The 22,366-nt window shown below is 37.8% G+C and overlaps 1 protein-coding gene across 1 annotated transcript in view; it reads right to left on the bottom strand.

The window, feature by feature from the left end:
- Nucleotides 1-3,647: 3,647 nt before the first annotated feature.
- PTGFR (prostaglandin F receptor) overlaps nt 3,648-22,366 on the bottom strand; it is a 56,208-nt gene continuing 37,489 nt past the window's right edge. Inside the window, exon 3 of the mRNA XM_024734675.1 lies at nt 3,648-5,481. Within this exon, the coding sequence (XP_024590443.1) occupies nt 5,191-5,481 (291 nt within the window). The 3' untranslated portion in view covers nt 3,648-5,190. The remainder of the gene's footprint in view (nt 5,482-22,366) is intronic.

The raw sequence follows: 22,366 nt of genomic DNA, 5'->3' as shown, positions 1-22,366 counted from the left end.
ATATTACTTTCAGTTGATATTTTTGCAGGGCAGAAAGACAGCTCTGCTGGAAATTCTTTGCAATAACTTCCTACAGAATCTTTGAACAGGACACTTGGTGTATATGAACTTACATCTCAAGATTCCTAAGGTTTAAATTTAGCCAAGTTTCTGATTCATTTCATATACTGTCATGTTTGGGTTCAAAATGAAGAGACTTGGAGAAAAAGAAAAGAAATGTAGTTTAATCTTGTTCTAGTGCTATTATACTACTTTGGGTTTTCTGACAGTTCAATAAAATTCAATGGCAAAGAGTATATCAAGGTATCAAGATATTCAATTATAAGGAGACTGAAAATGCAAAGGCAAAAATAAATTTCAAATATCCTCATTTATTAAAAAAGCAACTATTTCAGACAGTGTTGCAACTAAGCTATTCTTAGGCATTGTACAGAAAGGTCCCACTCCCTGCATTTTTAAGAACCAAGTTTTTCACTTTTTATTCTGTCTTATCTTTATAGATTACAAGATTCTTAGGTGAATGAGACCTAAATGTTTTTAATCCCACGACGTTTCTAAATTAAAAAAAAATTTTTTTTAAACCTGGTTCCAGTTTGAATGCCGTTAGAAAGGCAATAATGAAAAAAAATTACCTAATGTGGAAATCACTAGTGCTATCTACCAATTATTTTCAGTTCTCCTCCTGGACATTTTACAGTATTGCATTTACCTGCCCTGCTTGAAGTTAGTGGGGCCATATTACTTGCTTTGGCCAGAAATGTGTGAGCAAAAGTAATATGTATCACCTCCAGGTGTAAGCTCTAAGAACCAGTGCATGATTCACCAGGCTGTTGTTCCCTTTAGCACTGCAGACAGCAACATATAAGATGATGGCTGCTTTGTCCCCTGAGGTCTCTGAGTGGTTACAGTAAGCAGAGCTCCCCTTCTGAGTGGACAGCATCCACAGGTGAGATACAAACTTTTCTGGGTTTATGGCACTGAGATTTGTGGGTTGTTTGTTATCACAGGTATACTTGGGCCACTCTGTTTTGGAAATGATCAGATTCCCATCAGAATTATGACCTACCTACATAAAATGAGGCACAGGTAAAAGAAAGAAAGCAGATGTCACAGAAGAGTGGACAGGAAAGGGATAGCAAAAGGTAATAATGGAAAACAAGCTGAAATTCTTCCCATCTAATAGCAGGTGAAAATGGAAGTTTAGGTAGGTTCAAGAGTTCCAAGTTTTATATGATCTTCCTAAAAATAACCACTCTTGATAAACACCAGTCCAAGTTTATTTTTTAAAAATCATTTGTTTAAAGTTTTAAAGTAGTCAAAGCACTAAAATTACATGAGTTGCATACTGATGGAAGCCACAAAATACACATATCACTCTTTACTCTCTTATACGATCCAACAAGTATGAAGAGAACAAAATACATTTATTCACGTAACACATTTCATCTACTGTTAAAATATGTCAATAGCAAGTTGAAGTCCAACACTATTCTTTACCAGGTGGTAAAATATTCTGACCTCCAGATGAAGAAGCAGGAAAATGTACACTCCCATCCTTTATATTCTCACCTTAGACAATGAATTTAGAGCAATAATGGTGATATAGGTGATGCTAGCAATACGTTTCACAAAAAGTTCACACTTTATTTAACAAATAATCTTATTTGGATTCTAAACTCAGATTAGCACAAAACTAAAGTAAGTTTTTCATTTTAAGACTGACAATGATCAAAGAAGACCATCTGTTTTACAAGACAGATATATCTGTGTATATGTGTGTGTGTGTGTGTGTGTGTGTGTGTGTAACTTTTAAATATTTTCCACTTCAGCAATACAGATAGTTAGAAGCAACTTTCTGCCTTTAGAAAAAATGTTTAAAGAACATATTTCTATCACCTAGTTAAAATCCATCAGCAAAAAATCTGATGTTTTGGGGATATACTTACAGCTAATTATGAATCAGCGTTATCTGTCTCTGCATTCACAAGCATAAAAACCCATGTGCTGTTGGGGGTTTTTTGGTCTCATTTTTTTTAAAGTTCACTAACATCAGAAAAAAGTCTGGTATTTTCAAGTAATTTGCCTAGAGTAATGTAATTCCCCAGAAATAATTTGATCAAATTGCATGTGAACTTGCCTAGCTACTACTTTATCCAATGAGAAGGGAAATTCAGTTACTCTGATGGTCTAATGATAAATTTTAAAATAGAGTGTAAAACTTCAAAACTGGTAAATGTGCTGAACTCTATTTACTTCTAGTACTTTGAACAAATATATGAAAGTTATTGGTAGATGCTCCATTTATTATTCCTTATACAATAAATTGACAAACTACACTGAAGTACATATAATAACAGAAATAAAATTCTGAAGTCAGATATGCATATTGTTGTGTTCACTTTATTTCATTTTCTGTGGACAAACAAAGCCTAACACAATGTAAACACACATATTTTTTGACTAATATTTTTTTCAATTTTTGGTGTTTATTTTTTGAGTTTAACAGCATCATAAAACCAATTTAGTTACCCTAAACCTATGCTCAGATAATAGAGATAACCCTTCCAGGTTATGCAGAGAATGACCACCCTGTCACTCCCCAAAATCTTGCATGCTAAGCTCATACTCTCCCACACATGGGCATGTCACAATATCTCCTCAATGCAGACACACATGGCCAGAATGACATAATGGCCAAGGGTCATGATATAGATAAACAATTCTGTCATTTGAATAGAAGCCACAAGGAGAAGAGGCCTAAAACTCTGAATGAGGGTTTCTCCTCCACATCTCTCCCAGATCAGGCTCTATGGGAGTGTTCACTGCAGCATGCTACCCAGCCTGAGGAGAAAGGATGGAGCTTTGGTTCCTTGTGCCTCATCTCACAAAACGCCAACGCTCTCTCAAGCAACTGTAGGAAATACATATCTCCTCTAAACCATCTACAAATTCTTTTAGTCTTTAAGTGCTCCTAAAACACATGAGAACATTTATGTAATACAACAACGATAACAAACTGCAATGGCTTTTTTTTAAGTATATACACTGAAGATATATATATATATATCTTAAAATAACCAGTATGTAATTGCCAGTTTAAAAATGCACAAAAACTTTGCACATCCATGCTCATTTGCACCAAGAAATTCTTTCCAGTTTTGGCAAGTATCAAGCACCTACTCAGTACTCTATATATGAGAATGACCTGCATTTGTATGATTCATCATTTACTGGTCATAAACTAAGAATATCATATGCCAGTGTGTATATGTATGTTGCCCTACTTTAAATTCATTGGAAAAAAAGATAGCTGTCTTTAAATCTTCACTGAGGCTATTTGCTTAATTTTTTTCTTTTTAAAAAATATTTATTTTTGGCTGCGTTGGATCTTCGTTGCTGTGCACGGGCCTTCTTTAGTTGTGGCGAGCGGGGGCTACTCTTCATTGCGGTGCACGGGCTTCTGATTGCGGTGGCTTCTGTTGTTGTGGAGCACGGGCTCTAAGCGTGCGGGCCTCAGCAGCTGTGGCACGCGGGCTCAGTAGTTGTGGCGCACGGGCTTAGTTGCTCCGCAGCATGTGGGATCTTCCCGGACCAGGGCTTGAACCCATGTCCCCTGCATTGGCAGGAGGATTCTTAACTACTGCACCACCAGGGAAGCCCCAGTTTCTTTTAATGTATTAATTAGAATTTACCAACCTTGACCAAAGTTAACAATAACTTCCAATGTAAATTACCATTCAAAAGCAAAAATTTGTGAAAAGAATAATTTAAGTCTAATTGAACTGCACAGATTTCCTAGAGAGTCTAAAATCAGTCTCATGGGGAAGATTAATTTTAAAACAGACCCCAGTTAATGAAGGGACTCTTTCTACAGAAATGCATTTCCCTATTATAAAGCAGAACTAGCTACCCTATGCTGTGATAGACCCACGACATTTTGAATGATTACTAAAATTCTTTGGGTTAAGTTATACAAACAAGCAAAAATAAAGTTTAAATATCACTGAGAAATTTGGGGAAAGATTTCAACCCTTGATCTCTTGGTTAGCCATTATAAGGGTCTCAAAATGCCTGTTAATTGCCAACCCTCTCCTTGGCACTGGTAGCACAGGCTTTAGAAGATGCCACATTACAGATTTAAGGAGCCCTCTTCAACTGAAATTTCTGATGTTCTTTGTGTGTTTGTGAGAGTGTGTGTGTGTGTGTGTATTGTGTGTGTGTGTAAGTGGAAAGAACCACACTAGCTGCAGATGGTCTTTGAATATTATTCTCTAGAGGTTGTGTTTCTTTTGTTCCCTGACATAGAAATGACACTGTGTCAATGACTCTAAAGGTAAAGAGCATTTGCCAATGTTCTTTGCACCCATCACTTGGGGTTTAAGTTCTACTGGTTTGCATTATCCATGGCAGAGCTTCTTAGGAACTGCTATAATGCATGTCACCTATATACGTGCTCACAGAGCCTTTGTTTCTCTAAAAAGTATTGACTATACACTAGAATTTTCAGAGGAAATGGTGATTACTTGAAAACTATGACTTAACAAGAATATCTTCAAACAACACTTGACCTCCATAATAATAAATGCAAGCAGTCATATCTGTCAAATATAACAAGGATAGGCTCATTCTAAACAGGCTCCCAAGATCAGGCAAACTGACAGCCACACGTCACGTACGTGGAAGTCATTATAAAAAGCCACAACGAATCCACTGTGACATGACAACACACTAATTGAGGCTACATAATCTGGGGTAAAACAGACCAGATCAAAAGAGGGCGCTCCGCTTCACTGTGCCTAGTCTATAAGGAACTGTTATAGAGCAGTGACACCCCCAAATCGCCATTTCACTGCACAGGTAGTAGGCCAAGTAAATGCTACAGCCTTCAAGAGAGTTACTTGTTCCAAAAGCATCAATAACACAGATAAGCCCAAAATTGTTTTCAATTTGACTCCTGTGGCATTAGTTCATCATGTTTACCTCCAGTTGACAAAAACATGTGAAAATGCACAACTATACAGTTAATTTAACAAATTTCAAAAGCCAAATCTGACAAAAGTGCCCCCCAAACTATCTGGCTGAGGGTTGATTTTTCCAGTTAGGCTTTCTATATTCATACATTAACTGAAATATTGCCAAAACTTTCCTTAATTTGGTCCTAGACCTACACTGATTTACCATCCTACTGAATTAGGTGCTTGTTTGCTGAGTCACTTTCTCTGTAACTGGTGACTCAGAAATAGCAGCAACCTTTAAGGAATTTTTAATGGAGCTAAGCTCCCAAACATGTAAGCTGATGATATGTACTCCACAACAGCGTCTGGTAAATGTGTAGAGACTCTTAAGGACAGCCTTCCGTAGAAGAATATACACCCAGGGATCTAAGATTTGATTCCAGGTTGCCATTCGAAGAGTAAAAAGGGTTCTTTCACAGGCACCCATAAAATCTTGCCTATTCATTCCAATGCTGGCCATTGTCACCTGCAAAACAAAATATGGAAATCAGCTGAGAGACATTTTCTCAGTCCTATAGTTTTGTTTTGTTTTTTAACATCTTTATTGGAGTATAATTGCTTTACATTGTTGTTTTAGTTGCTGCTGTATAACAGTGAATCAGCTATACGTTCATGCGGGATCCTCCCGGACCGGGGCACGAACCCGTGTCTCCCGCATCGGCAGGCAGACTCTCAACCACTGCGCCACCAGGGAAGCCCAGTCTTATAGTTTTTTAACTGAACAAACTGCTTTATGCTATTCATTTCACTTTCCACAAAGTGATGTTATTTTGCAAAATACTGAGAAAAAGAAATGAACAGTCACAGAAACATTGATGTGGACATCTGAATCCTTTGAATTCAAACTGACATCAGAACTACAAAAATAATAACTTATCTGGCAAGTCAAATGTGCACAAATAGAATGACCCAAGAGAGGACAAACACTGATCCTAGCAACAGACCTTTTCTTACTTCTGGGAAGAGAAAATTCAAAGCCAACACACATTTGTAAATTTCAATGAAAAAACTAAAATTTACTTATGCAAATTAAGTATAGATAAGCTAAAGTTTGGATAAACTATAGAGTTTAAAAAAAATTATTTAGAGCATCTGATACTAATTTGCACATGGTATGTTATATTGTTCTGGAATGTTACTTTTAAAATTTTCTGCTTGGTAACTACAATGATACTAATGTCTTCTCTTTCATATTCCCTTTCCTTCATCTCTTACCCTAGCCTTAACTTGGCTAAAATATTCCAAAATGCAATGAGATTTCCTAAGGGCTTTGAGGAAGTGGGTTCCCCTCTTCATTACCATTGAGACTTAACAATAACAATGTAGATTTTGGTCTCATGTGTCCATTTCCTGACCACTCGTGATGTTAAAGAGATCATTTTGTAGAATAAGTTCCATAAATGATCCCAGCTATAGGTTAGAACTGGTCTAATCACTAAGCCCAGCTTTAACTTCTAAATGAACAACTGCAGAGCAAACAAGATATCTTTGAAAACACCTAGGATATAAAAACAAATAACAAATAAATGAACAAAAGGTAAAACTGAAAACTTAAGGGAGACTTAGATTATTATGCCACCAGGATTAAGAGAAGATGTAAAAGCCTAAAACCCAAATGAAAGGAAAATCAAGTCTTCTTGGTCTTCTTGATGGATCATTATCAAGAAGAAATATCTTATTTTGGCCTGGTGATACTAATGGTTGAAGGAAAAATGTCCCTTACCAAAACCTTCATTATCTACACAACAAAGTAGAAACTCCTTAACTGCCTTCTTGATGATGCATCTGAAATCCTCCTCTAAACCTCATCTCTTCTGCCAACACCCTCTGCTCCAACTGCTGTAAAGGCCTCATCTGTCCCAAATGCACCATTCCCTTCTGAACTTTGGCTTGTGTAAGTCTCTTCAGTTTGAACTTCTACTCCCCCTTTCTCTGCCTGACAAACTCCTACCCATCCTTCAAACCCCATGTCAAAATGGGCTCACCTCCATGAAACTTTCCCCGACTTCACTGAGATGAATTAGCAAGTTGTGCTGCCCCAGCACCCTGTCTATACCCAGTTGTATCACTTGCCACACTGCCTGTATTATCCTGTATATCTATGATCATCTCTTCTTTTTATTTTTATTTCTAATATCTGGTACAAAGCTGAGACCTAAGATGTCCTTAGTAAGTGCTGAAATGAATAAAATTGTATTATTTTTTATTCATTGAGGCTATTTCTAGAAGCACAGCAACTAGTCATCAGAGAAACATCTGCTCATCCATCACAGAGGTCTAATATTTTGAGGCTTAGAATGCTTCTAAAAGTTTTAACACAACACCATCCACTAGTAAAGGATTCCAAGGTGGTTTGTTGCCACTAAAAGGAACAAGATCTTGCAGTCCACACAGATCCTTTGGGAAATGGTTCTTTCCTTTATGGGTCCTTTTGTAGGGGAAAAATGTATCAAAGTATCAAAAATGTATCAAACACAGAGAAAATTAGTCCCTATATCCCTACTCCCCAAGTTAGCCAGCAGGATTGAAGAAGTAAGCCTATATGAGCCCTGTTTCTCTCAGAAGAAAGCAGAGCCAAGCCCCAATTGGCTATCGGATTGAGATATTGGGTTGGCCAAATGTTCGTTCAGGTTCTCCATAACATCTTACAAGAAAACCTGAACAAACTTTTTGGCCAACCCAATATTTTCACTTCTTATTTTTTCTTTACCCATCAAATATGTGTTGATTATCTGCTATGTGCCAGGAAATGTGCTAGGCACTGAGGACACAGTGGCAAACAAAGCAGACATTTCCTGCCCTTATAGAACTTAAAGTCTATTTGCTGAGTTTTGGGAGGGTTTTTTTGGTTCAAGAATGAAGGAATCAATCTTCCTCTTGCCTCATGAATATTAAGTGAATGCATTTCCTATTTATGACTAGGTGTGTTCCTGGAGATCTCAGAGCCCAGCCAAGACATGGCTCTGTGTAGTCAGGAACAAAGATGCTTGGTGCAATTGCATGGAACAGCTGGGCCTAGTTTAGAAACAACCTGAAACTAACACAACATTGTTAATCAACTATACTCCAATATAAAATAAAAATTAAAAAAAAAAAAAAACGCCTGAATTACATGACACACACTACTCTGACTTGACTCTCCTCCCTTCCTGCAAGCAGCATTGTGGTCACCAGCCGTGAAAAGCCATTGAGTCCTCTGCTGAGGGCAGCCAGTACCCAGGCTTCTCTCTAGAACACCAGGGCAGTGGCCAGGCACTCCCTCTCTCTCCCTCCCTTGACCCCCAGCCCCAACCTGGAAGAGAGGTTGCTTTAGGGCCTAGCTTGGGAGAAGCACCAACCACTTACCCACCAGTAAAGATGTGGGTGGAGTATTCATGTAAAAGAAAGATCATAGTATATTGTTGACAATAGTATATTATTGAAAATTCAGGACAACCAAGTATGCAACAAAGGATAAATTATGGTAATTTCATGTAATGGGAAAAAATGAAAGCATTGATGTTTGTGTTTCAGTCTTAATTTTTTTTAAAGCAAGTTACCAAACTTCGCCCTATGGCATGTGCGGCATCTTAGTTCCCCAACCAGAGATCGAACACATGCCCCCTGCAGTGGAAGCAGAGTCTTAACCACTGGACTGCCAGGGAAGTCCCGCAAGTTACCAAACTGTATTCACTGTATGATCCCAATTTTGAAAAAAAAAATACATAATTTTGTGCACGCATAGAAAAAAAAACCTGGGGTGTATTTCAATATTTTCCTTTGTTAACTCCAGATAGTAGAACTACAGAGGATTTTGATTTTCTCCTTTGGTTTGTCTCTAATTTACTAATTTGTTGGATAGATTGTGCATTGCTTTTGTAATCTGTATCTTTTTTTCCCATGTAATTTGTTGAAATATACGGGCAAACCTTGTATTATTGCTCTTTGCTTTATTGCGCTTTACAGATACTGCATTTTTTTCTTACAAATTAAAGGTTTGTGGTAACCTTGTGTTGTCAGATGATGGTCAGTATTTTTTTTCGCAATAAAGTATTTTTAATTAAGGTATGTACATTGTTTTTTTAGACATAATGCTATTGAACAGTTAATAGCCTACCGTATAGTGTAAATATAATTTTGTATACCTTGGGAAACCATAATTTCATGACTCGTTTTATTGCGATATTCAGCTTATTGCAGTGGTCTGGGACCGAACTCACAAAATCTCCAAGGTAAGCCTGTACTATGGTACTAAAGAATCAGAGCTATTGTTAATCATTTATGAATGTCTATGTGTATGTGAGAGAGGTGCTGCAGAATTGCTGGGGAATTTCAGCCCTGATAAGCCTGGTAGAGGGTTGGGAGTTGGGGTAGGAACAGGAATGTCTACCATTTTCCCTAGGCTCCATCAACAGTCACCTCACAAGCCCTGAAAGCATTCTTCTCCAGCCAGCCCACCGGAACTTGGATTCCAGAGAGCTGTGCGCAGATTCTCATCACACACGCAGCCTTTCATCTAGTTTCCAAGAGCTACCTGGCACGTAACTATTATGTGTTATTTTCTAAAATATCTTCCATTGGACCTTGGCAGGTTACAGTTGGTCATCTTTGTTTATGATTAGAATTCTAACTGAGAAGTGGAAAGGCCAAACGTTTGGATACTCTATGAAAAAATAAATGAATGAACCTGATACTTCTCAAGACACTCAACATTAATACAATAGAGAAATAATGAAATCAAAGACGTGTATGGGCCAGAGTGTTTATGTTCATTGCTAGCTGCAAAGAGCAAAACAGGTGTTAAAATAAAATCTCCATTTATTTGGGCCCCATAGTACAATTATATGAACTGTTAAGGTCACCAAATGAATGAATCTACCAGGCTACTTTAATCACAGATAATAGAGCCCATGGTCACTAAAGTTTTATTCTGGAAGTTACTCCATCATCCCCTACCCTAAGTCTGTATATTTGTTGACTGGTATCAGCACTCCAGTGGCTGCTCACAATTAAAAGCAATGGTAAATTCAAGAATTATAATTCTGTTCCTTTGAGTAATCACGAAAGTAAATCAAGCCAGCAGTGAGTAGTTTGAGTGTCTACTATGTCCAGGCCTTGTGGTAGATGCTAGTGATGCAAAGAACAATATTTAGAGAAATCCCAACATATGATATGTTTTGCTTCTTTATCTAGTTTTTACTTCTGTCTCTGCCACTAAAATATCATCTTTTAGGCATGTATTTTTATCTGGCTCTCTGCTGTATCCCCAGCACCTGGCATAGAGTAGGGCAGGTCAACATTTGTTGAATGAATTAGATGAATGAAGTCCCTATGATGAGAGACTGACAAGAAAGCAAACAGTTATAATTTGTAAGTAATATAATAAAGACATAGAAAAGGTACCATAGGCAGAGCTATTTGCTGGTACATGATCACAGATGCAGTAATTAATGAGTTTTTGCAATTTTTCTAGTACATCAAAACTTCATTTACTCAGACTTCACTAATTTTGAATTTTGTTTCTGCTAGAGTTTGTATTTCTCCTTGGCACCATTTTTTAAGGAAATGTAAATGAATACATAATCAAAAAACCATTTCTGATAGAATATCCAACTTCTTTAGATACCAAGCCATTTTCTAGCATTTTATTAACATCTATTTTCACATGAACAATGTCTATGACAACTATACATGGTTCTCATCTAGTCACTAAAGCAGGTATTTTCACACATAGCTTTCTTTTTTTTTTTTTTTTTTCCTGTACGCAGGCCTCTCACTGTTGTGGCCTCTCCTGTTGCGGAGCACAGGCTCCGGACGCGCAGGCTCAGCGGCCATGGCTCATGGGCCCAGCCGCTCCGTGGCATGTGGGATCTTCCCAGACCGGGGCACGAACCCGTGTCCCCTGCATCGGCAGGTGGACTCTCAACCACTGCGCCACCAGGGAAGCCCCTCACACATAGCTTTCTTATTCCAAGAAGCAGACCATTCCTTTCCTCCTTTCTGTCATCATAAAAGACTTAGTTCAGGGACACTTTCTTTGGGGACTGAAAGCATACACAGAAGTACAGTTCACTGATTTGCAAATTATTGTCCCTTATAGCATGGTCATCCAGAGACTGATCTTTAGGGTTGGCACTTGAATAACCACAGAGATGGGGGCTAACTGTGATTATGCAATTACAATCCAGTCTTACCAGATGATGACAATGGTCCATCTGGAAGCTTTACCAAGGAACCATTTCATTACACCTCCAAGTTTGAGAAGTTCAATCTATGTGTTAATTTGGATAACTAGTGAGTAAAGAACCAGATATAGATGAATGATTTTTAAATGTCACAGCACCTATGAGTATTGCAAATTAGAAATTTCATTTCATTTCATTTCATTTTCACTTAAATTGCCTTAATGGCAATTTTGGAAAAGATACATTATATAAATCACTGAATCCATCTCAATACAACAGGTAACTTTTAGAGTTGAATATATTTGTGGTGATTTAACTCTAGCATTTATTCTTAAAATAGAATATTTTATCTCTGCATCAGTGACTACAAGAACCTTGAGAAAAAAACTTATTCTAGTGTAACTCCCAAATAATAGATTTTTTTTTTTTAAGTAACAAATTGAAATGTAGAGGCTCTAACAGGATATATCTTTCAACTATGAACTTTTCCCATACATGAATTTTATAAATTTCTACATTGTTGAATATAGAAGGTAATATTTCACTCATTTCCTATTTGTTGAATACTCATTAAAATTAAGACAGTATTTGCACATGGTGAATGATTCAGAGATAAGTAAGACAGAAATATTATAGCGCGGGGAGAAACGGACAAAAACACGTGGTATTTCTTATACCACAACTCTAGAACAGCTGTGAAATGTTGTCTACCCCTAAAGTATACATCAGTGCTGCAAAATACAAACACTTGTACAATAAATTTTTTTTTCTGTTTGATTTGTTGATAGAGGATTAACCAATGGTCCGATTGACAGCACATTTTTGTCTCTGCCTAAAGACATTGACAGTTACAAAGAAGTGAGAGAACAGGGCATGCTATATCAAGATAGCTCCCCCTAGAATGGGACTGTCCTAAACCATAATATTTTGTATGCATCTTTGCTGCTTCATGCCGGCTGAGGAAATCAGGTGCAAAATGAAGAGCGGGAAAAATTTTCAACTAAACAGTGCATAGAGAAGAAAAAAAGTATAATACTTGAAAGAACAAAATATTAATCTTTCTAGAGAAGGTTCATTTGTAGAATCCGTGTATTTTCATTTTCTATTCCAGTATCTTCTCCCAGGCCTGCACTTTTTTTGAGTCTGTTTAGAGGGAAAATTTATGCCAGAACTCTTAGGAATAAACGTCCACATAGTCCCCTGCTGCTAGGCCTTACAAAAAAAAAACAAGTTGTATATTTTTTTTCTGACACTTTTCAAAGGAATAAAATACATTTATCCCAGAATACAAAATATAACAAAAATTTTAAATAAATAAAATGTTTATATAGATATATACACACACACACACACACACACACACACACATACATATATATCACATGTGATTTCTTTAAGGAAAAAAATATAGGAAATGTGAAATGAATACAATCAAAAGATATGTTCTACAATCCAAATAGAGATTGCATTGAGCTACAATGAGAGAAACTTACTCATAAATGAATGAGAACAAACTATACAGTTAAGAGAACATCTTTACTACAACTGCAGACTCTATCATAGAACTGGACCACCATCAAAACACAGGCCAGGGCTTCCCTGGTGGCACAGTGGTTGAGAGTCCGCCTGCCGATGCAGCGGACGCGGGTTCATGGCCCGGTCCGGGAAGATTCCACATGCCGTGGAGCAGCTGGGCCCATGAGCCATGGCCACTGAGCCTGCGTGTCCGGAGCCTGTGCTCCGCAACAGGAGAGGCCACAGCAGTGAGAGGCCCACGTACCGCAAAAAAAAAAAAAAACAAAACACAAAACACAGGCCAGCATCAGACCATAAGAACTGGTCATGCTGGCTGTTATGGGATTCTAAATCATGGGAAAGGCAGAAAGTCTCCTGTAAACCAGAGCAACATGCTATGCCACCTATGAGTAAGAGATACAGCCACAAATAATAACTAAAATTAGAACTGAGTACTGCCCTGTGCTAGGAAAGCTCTTTTTATGTATTAGGTCAAATAAACCTCACAATGACCTTATGACATATGTACTATTGTTATCTACACTTTACAGATAAGGAAACTATGGTTCTATAAGATAAAGGACCAGTCCATGTTAATGGCAGGGCCTGAATGAAAGCATGTCCAGGGCTTGTCCTTCTAATTACTACACCAGACTGCCTAAGGGCCCTGCAATTTACTTGTTCAATATTCTTACCAAACTTCACTCAGGAGAGTAAACAAAGCTTCCTAGGGAGTGGGAGACACTGAGAGAGACACTTGCCTGAGGGAACAGAGCTCTCACCACAACCAGGCCTAGAGAAGGCAGCCAAGGAATCTTCTGCTCCAGCCGACCTCTCCGTCCACCCTGAGGCAGTGGTGGGGATGGAATAAGAAAGCGGGACAGGATTGAAGCCCTGCTCCAGTTGTAAAAATGCCTGAAGAAGTACTTCTCTTTTTCCCTTCAGATTAACACAGATATATCCAACTTGCCCCTATGAGAGGCCAAGAATAAGGCAGAGGCCATAAAACAAGGTTTAGGATTGATGTCTCTGAGTCAGAGGGGTCTGAGGAACTATGCTAAAGTTTCTCTGCCCAAATCTAGTCATGAGCTACAGTAAATGATTATGTGATTTTGTGATCGCTACCACTAAGACCTACGTTCATGTTTCAAAGAAAGCAAAAATATAATTTAATCCTGAGAGAAGGGAAAACAAAATGTGCTTCATTTATTATGTACACATGTACCTGTCTACATCACTTCACCTGAGAAGACAGAATCACAAAATCTTAGTGAACACAGGAAAGTTTCCTTTATCTAGTCCAGTCTTCTCCACAAAGCACAAATCCCTTGCAGGTGTCCTTAAGTAACTAATGGGAAAGACTCAGCACTACTCATGAAAGAATCTCTGCCATTTTAACTGTGTGAGTTGTTGAACATTCTCTATTATCACAAGCTAAAATTTATTCTATGTATCTTAATTTTTCCTTTCCGGAGCATCATGGAATAAGTGCACTTGTTTAATGTCAGCCTTTCACATACTTTAAAGATAACGCTGGTCTTATATTTTCTTCATTTCTTCAACTGCTTCCCATACAACACAGTTTGCAAACCCCTGGCTATCTACCTCTTATACCCTAGTTTCATTCTTCCTTTTAAAAATTGCACTGGTCAGAAATAAAATTAACATTCTACAAATGGTCCAGTAAGTACAAAGCTCAACGGAACAATCATTTCCTGTGATCTGGATAAACTATCTAGCTGTGCTTCCAGGAGTATGTCAGCTAGTTTCTCCTTGGCATGCAGCCTATGAATGGATCCTAACTCCTAGCACATTATAGGAAATAAGCTTCTTATTAATTGTACTCTTAGTGAATATGTAGAGTAAGATAACCTTCACTTTTCCCTGCTTGTTTCCAAATTATTCACACTTAGATGTATGAATGTATAAATATACATCAATATATTCATACATCTAAATATATGCAGAGTTAGAGTCACAGATTTATGACTGTCAGTGGATTTACTTCATGGTATAAACATCCAGTTCCAGAGCCTCATATGTCAAACCTGAGGCAGCACCAATGCATATGCTCTTTGATCCACTTTGATGATGTCCGTCAAACCCACATCCTGTTCCCTCTTCAGTGTCTTCTCATTTAAAAACCAGAACATTATATTACAGGCTCCTAACTGGTCTTCCAGACTCAACTTTTTTACTTATTCATTTACCTTATTTCAACTTCTTTATTCTTTTATCAAATATTTCATAAATGCCCAAAACATGTCATTTTCCTGTCCTTCCCTCACTGGGAATGACCTATCCTTCTATCCTTCCTACCCCATCTTCTCCAGGAAGCCTTCCCTAAGCTCTCTATAGCTTGGTAATCTCTCATTCTAAATACATTCCCATCATGTTTGGCACCACTTCATGAGCATTGATAGACAAAGTATCAGTGTAAGACGAAAAATATAATGAGATAATGTCAGTATATGTATAGTAGTCCTTCAGTTATATTGTAAGTGTCTTGAGGATAGGAATTATGTCTTTCACTTTCTCAAATCCTTCTCCTCCACCTTACACAGGACAATAGGGAAAAGACTCCCACAGCTTAGGTGAGAAAGACAAGAAGAAATAGGCAATTTCAAGAACAGAAGTTCAGAGATTTAAGCAGAAAGCAGGCCTGACAACCCCAGATCCAAGTCAAGGATTCAAAGTGAAAAACAACAGACATAAAAGAAAGCTTATGTGGACATGTGTTTCAACGAATGCCTCAGATATTTCAGACCATTAAGTTTTAGTCTGCCCAAAAGTGCTTATTTACTTAAAGAGACCTGGTTAATTACACTGAGTTTTAAATATTTAACTTTTTTAAGGTTAGAAATCAAACATTTCCCCAGAAATCTTTCCTGTCCTTAGGGAAGGGTCATAGTCTCTGGTCAAAACTGAGACTGATATGGGAGAGTGAAGAGGACAGATGCAGATACAGAGATTTCCACTGGCCAGATCCCAGAAGGACTTGGGAGCTTGGAAATGGGAGGCAGGGGGAATGGGTGCATTCAAGGTGATACAACAGAGACTTCTCTGTCTTAGAGGTTAAAAAGCTTGTGCCGATTATCATACTAAGTGAAGTAAGTCAGACAGAGAAAGACAAATATCATATGATAGCACTTATATGTATGTAAAAAGATGATACAAAATAACTTATTTACAAAAGAGAAATAGAATCACAGACATAGAAAACAAACTTACAGTTATTAAAGGGGAAAGGGGGAGAGGGATCAATAGGGAATTTAGGATTAACAGATACACACTACTATACATAAAATAGATAAACAACAAGGACCTACTGTATAGCACAGGGAACTATATTCAATATCTCGTAATAACCTATAATAGAGAAGAATCTGAAAAAAGAATATGTGTAAGAGTATATAACTGAATCACTTTGCTGTACACCTGAAATATTGTAAATCGACTATACTTCAATTTAAATCAATAAATAAATGCCAAAAATGCAAACAAAAAAGAAATGTTGTATATCTATACAAGAAAGTACTGTAAGAAAAAAAAAAAAAGATGTGAGACACTCTTGATATATTCTAATAGGGCTGTCTCTATGACACATTGTTAAGGGTGAAAAAGCAAGGTGCAGGAAAGCACATATTACATTTTGTATGAAGGGGAAAATAATTTATACATATATTTATGTTTACCTGCCTATTCATAAAATGTCTTTGGAAGAATAAATAAGAAACTAATATCAGTGGTTGCCTGTCAGGGATGGGACAAGAGTGAGAGAGACTTACCTTTTTAAAGTTTTTGAATTTGAACCAAATCAAAACATAATGCAAACAGTAATTCCAAAGGAGACAAAACAAAACTGAAAAAGTCAAAATGAAAAACTCTTTTGGAACACTGATAAAATAATTTTTACCTTCATTCAGATAAATTGTCTAATCTTTAAAAATCTGTATTGTACACCTGTAACTTACATAATATTGTACATCAAGTATAACTCAAAGAAAAGATTTCAAAAATTGTCTAAAAATTTATCTCATTCTTTGAACAAGAATGTAATGTTTACTACCATTTAAAAAAAAAAAGCGAGCTTGTGCCATTCTCGCACTTTCTACATAAGTTGCTAGATTCAACCACTGTTAAATCAAACTCACTGGTAATCAGTTTGATTTAATTTTAGAGAAGCCACCTACTGCTAGCCATTGGATATTCCTTTCAGTGTCTGACACCTCCAGTCACAAGAGTGGTACAGGAAGACTAGGCCCGCCTAAGGTGGCTTGGGCATAGTAGGAATAATGGAATCCCAATCTGTCTTCAATGGAGGGTAGAAAGGGAAAGGGAAAGGAAAAGTCATATTGGCACTAGATATATATTAACAAAACTTCCAACGGTAGTCACTATTTTTCTGATACTGCAGATAAGAAAACTAAATCACAAAGACATTAACTTGCCCAAGTTTGCACTGCTGGTAAATGGCAGAGGCAGGATTTAAATCCAAGTCTATCTGGCTTCAAAGCCTCTGATCTTTACCATTCCCAGTAATGAGACCAGTAGTGCTATGTCACATTCATGAACAAGAAGATAAAAAGAAAATAACAATTAACATTTAGTGAGTAGTCACTATGTTCCAAGCACTGTTTTAACACTTTATACCTAATATCATTTTTAAACCTGTTAACTCTTTGAGGAAAGCAGTATTATCCCTATATTAAGATGAAGGAACTGAAGCACTGAGAAGTTAGGCGGTTTGCCCCAGGTCACCCAACTAAAATGTGATGGAGTCAGGATTTGAGGAGTGGGAGATGGTGAATAAAGATTCATGTACTGGTCTCCCTGGCATTGGTAGGTCTCATTTTTAAATCTCTAGGTTTCTATTTCTGTCTTCCTATGTCTAATTGTCTTTCTATCTGATTCTAGCACTCTCTCACCCGGTATTTCTATTAATATACTTTCACTAGTAACTTTTATTTAAATCGGGAACATATGCTTATAAATATATTGCTCCAAATCTCTTGTGCCATAACAACAGATGCAACTGACAGGTAAGTCATATGAGTTGGGTACCAACTTAGGCTCAGAAGGACGGTTGTCAAAAAGAGGAGAGCTACTTATCCAGAAGGGAAAGGTATTTTTTTTAATATTAACTAATAGATGTAAAGTGATAGAATAGACAAAGCTCAGCATCATTTTTTTTTCTTCTTCTTCTTATCTACCCCATGATAAATGGCATGATTATCATTTTATTAGTCTCTTTCCTCTCATCCTTTTGACTGGTCTTCAAATACCCTTTTGAATCTTTTTTTAAAATTACTTTTTAATCCACACTTCTAATTGTTATCCTTAGTCGATCATTTCTGTTCTTAGGCAACATTGAAAATAAAAAATGGGTAGGAAAAAATTTTAGGTCTTAGAAAAAGAAAATGTGTATGAAAATATGTATGTTTCTTTATATGTCCTACCTTGTTATAAAAATGATTTGAGGCATTTTACTTTGAATTATGCTTTTAGCAGTATTGTAAACTCTGGTTTTTTCTAGCTATGATTATCTACCTTAAACCCATAGTTAGGCTAAAGAAATATTGGTTATGCTCTAAACATTAGCAACAAGAGATGCATAAGATATTTTCACCCTAATCAAAAAATGTTTATCTAAAATGTCATGACTAAGATAATTATTAACAACTCACCTATGATTTAAAGAGACAACAACTGGTTGGAAATCAGTTGTAGTATTGGAGGTGCACTGTTTTGGGAATAAAAAACTATTTTGTTTGACTGCTGGTAACACTCTTGTTGTTGTTTTTTAACATCTTTATTGGGGTATAATTGCTTCACAATGGTGTGTTAGTTTCTGCTTTATAACAAAGTGAATCAGCTATACATATACATATATCCCCATATGTCCTCCCTCTTGCGTCTCCCTCCCACCCTCTCTATCCCACCCTTCTAGGTGGTCACAAAGCACCAATCTCCCTGTGCTATGTGGCTGCTTCCCACTAGCTGTCTATTTTACATTTGGTAGTGTATATATGTCCATGCCACTCTCTCACTTCATCCCAGATTCCCACTCCCCTTGTCCTCAAATCCATTCTGTACATCTGTGTCTTTATTCCTGTCCTGCACCTAGGTTCTTCATAACATTTTTTTTTAGATTCCATATATATGGAATATATATATATGGAATATATTAGCATATGGTATTTGTTTTTTTTAGATTTCATATATATGGAATATATTAGCATACGGTATTTGTTTTTCTCTTTCTGACTTACTTGCTCTGTTTGACAGACTCTAGGTCCATCCACTTCACTACAAATAACTCAATTTCGTTCCTTTTTATGGCTGAGTAATATTCCATTGTGTATATGTGCCACATCTTCTTTATCCATTCATCTGTCAATGGACACTTAGTGGCAACACTGTTTTAATAGCGAAAGCAGACTGTAGCAGTAAGGTGTTTCAGGACAGATGTTAAGGTGTTTCAGTAAAACATCTGCCCTGAAACACATTATGTTTTTCCAAAGAGAAATTTCCTACAGGCAAAGTCGGTTTATTACTACAGAAGTTCGGAAGGATTTTCTAAAGCCTTCTCTAGACTCTAGCACAATAATTTATTATGTAATGGGAATTTTTAATGAAATGAGTGTCCCTTTAAAGAGAAAAAAAATCCACCATTTTTAAGAGAAAATCAGTCATTGAAAAAGGCAACCTAAGCCCACAGACCAAATGCAAAGGCTCTCAGTAACCTTATGGGTAAGTTTGTTACAAACTCTTTACAAATGAACAAATTGAGACACAGAACACATAACTAGGTAGAGTCTGGGTCAGGATTATAACCAATGTCTATTTAAATCTAAAGCATAATATGAGTATAGTTCAAAATGAAATCAACATATACTTCTGGTCAGGAAAAAAATCAGGCCTCGCAGATTATCCAGTCAATTTAATTAATAATTCCATTTCCTGGCAGCACTTGAGTCAGTCTGGTTGTTTGGCCACCAGGATAAGACAACTTGTTAATCATTGAGATTTCTTTTTTTACGTTCTGAACTTAATTCTCTGGAGAGATGTAGTTACACTTTTAATTTTTCTTTGGGGTATCTAAGCAGCAAACTGAAATTCGTCTTCCTTAGTTGTAAATCAGTGTATACATTAGCATTCTCTAGACAACAGTCTACTGGCCTAAATCCAAACAAATTCACTCCCATGTGATTTTCAACACTTAGCCATAAAGCTCTGTTCCAAATCTGTTTCCTCTATGAAACAATCTAGTGCAATCATTATACTCCACATGGTTCTTTCTTGTCACACTTTGTTATGTATTACCCAATTTTCAACTGTTTCAGAAGCACATACCATTCCACTAAACAGTAAATTCTATCAAGAGAAAGACTTTGTCTTGTGGACTCCTTTATCCCAAGTGCCTTGTTCAATGTGCGGTATATAACAGGTGCTCAATAAATACCAAATGAAAGAATGAATGAGAAGAAACCTTATGGTCCATGGAGGTCACAAACCATGACTCTTATTTTACACTGCACTGGGCACATAGTGAGTGCCTAACTGTGAATTGGTATACAGTCTTCTCAGTAATGCAGAAAAACATCCCAATTTGCTGCAATGGCCACATCATATCGTAAATAAATGAATAGCCAACACTCATCAAGTTCATGATACTTTTATGTTCAACATCCAACAGAAGCAGAATTAATGGGTTGTAGGGTTTGGGGAAAGGGGATCTTTTTAAATTTATTATTTTATTTTATTTTATTTTAGGTAAGAGACTCAGTTATTTGAAGTGGTAAATTTAGACCTTAAAAGTTTGGCATAAGCATGGCATTGATGTGTCTCTTTGACATGATTTTGGGAATGCAATTAAAATGACATTTCTGCATTCCATTAATCATCACTTAAGACCTCAGAAAGGCTGTCATTTACTGGTGTATTAGCATCATCATCATCAAAAATTACAATAAATTCTTTTGTTAGTTTAAGATACAGTTAAGACTCAGAGGCCAGCAATCATTGTCTAAAAACTAAACCATTTTACGACAATATGAAAAATTACTGCATTTATACCATTGAAACATTTAATCCCATAGCTTTTTAAAAAGTCATAAGAATTCAACTTTTAAATAAAACCAAAACTCTTCAGTGCAGTATATACAGTTATTAGGTTGAGTTGATGTTCTTTCTGAAATAAAGTACTGACTGGGGGACCTTCAAGACGGCAGAGGAGTAAGACGCGGGGATCACCTTCGTCCCCACAAATACACCAGAAATACATCTACAAGTGGAACAGCTTCTACAGAACACCTACTGAACGCTGGCAGAAGACCTCAGACCTCCCCAAAGGCAAGAAGCTCCCCACGTACCTGGGTAGGGCAAAAGAATAAACAGAGACAAAAGAATGGGGACGGGACCTGCACCAGTGGGAGGGAGCTGTGAAGGAGGAAAGGTTTCCACACACTAGGAAGCCCCAACGCGGGCAGAGACTACGGGTGGCGGAGCGGGGAGGCTTTGGAGCTGCGGAGGAGAGCACAGCAATTGGGGTGCGGAGGGCAAAGCGGAGAGATTCCCACACAGAGGATCGGTGCCGACCAGCACTCACCAGCCCAAAAGGCTTGTCTGCTCACTCGCCGGGACGGGCGGGGCTGGGAGCTGAGGCTCGGTTTTCGGTTGGATCCCAGGGAGAGGACTGTGGCTGGCTGGGTGAACACAGCCTGAAGGGCACTAGTGCGTCACAGCTAGCCGGGAGTGTGTCCGGGAAAAAGTCTGGAGCTGCCGAAGAGACAAGAGACGACTTTTTCTTGTCTCTTTGTTTCCTGGTGCGCGAGGAGAGGGGATTCAGTGCACCGCCTAAATGAGCTCCAGAGATGGGTGCGAGCCGCGGCTATCAGTGCGGACCCCAGAGACGGGCATGAGACACTAAGACTGCTACTGCAGCTACCAAGAAGCCTGTGTGCAAGCACAGGTCACTCTCCAAACCTCCCACCCCCAGGAGCCTGTGCAGCCCGCCGCTGCCAGGGTCCCGCAATCCAGGGACAACTTCCGCCAGAGAACACATGGCGCGCCTCAGGCTGGTGCAACGTCACGCTGGCCTCTGCCGCCACAGGCTCGCCCAGCATCCGTACCCTCCCTCCCCCCGACCTGAGTGAGCCAGAGCCCCTGAATCAACTACTTTAACCCCGTCCTGTCTGAGCAAGGAATAGACGCCCTCGGGCAACCTACATGCAGAGGATGGGGCTAATCCAAAGCTGAAGCTGAGGAGCCGTGCGAGCAAAGAAGAGAAAGGGAAATTTCTCCCAGCAGCCTCAGGAGCAGCGGATTAAATCTCCACAATCAACTTGATGTACACTGCATCTCTGGAATACCTGAATAGACAACAAAACATCCCAAAAGTGAGACAGTGGACTTTGGGAGCAACGATATATATTTTTCCTTTTTCTCTTTTTGTGTGTATGTGTATGCTTCTTTGTGTGATTTTGTCTGTATAGCTTCACTTTTAACATTTGTCCTAGGGTTGTGTCTGTCCCTTTTTATTTTTATTTTTAAGTATAGTTTTTAGCGGTTGTTATCATTGCTGGATTTGTTTTCTGGTTTGTTTGTTCTTTCTTTTCTTTAATTAATTTTTATTATTTTTAATTTTTAATAATTATTTTTTATTTTAAT

This window comes from Neophocaena asiaeorientalis, unplaced genomic scaffold, assembly GCF_003031525.2.
Source record: "Neophocaena asiaeorientalis asiaeorientalis breed wild unplaced genomic scaffold, Neophocaena_asiaeorientalis_V1.1 scaffold15, whole genome shotgun sequence".
Taxonomy (NCBI): Eukaryota; Metazoa; Chordata; class Mammalia; order Artiodactyla; family Phocoenidae; genus Neophocaena; species Neophocaena asiaeorientalis.
This window is presented reverse-complemented; position numbering and strand designations above follow the sequence as displayed.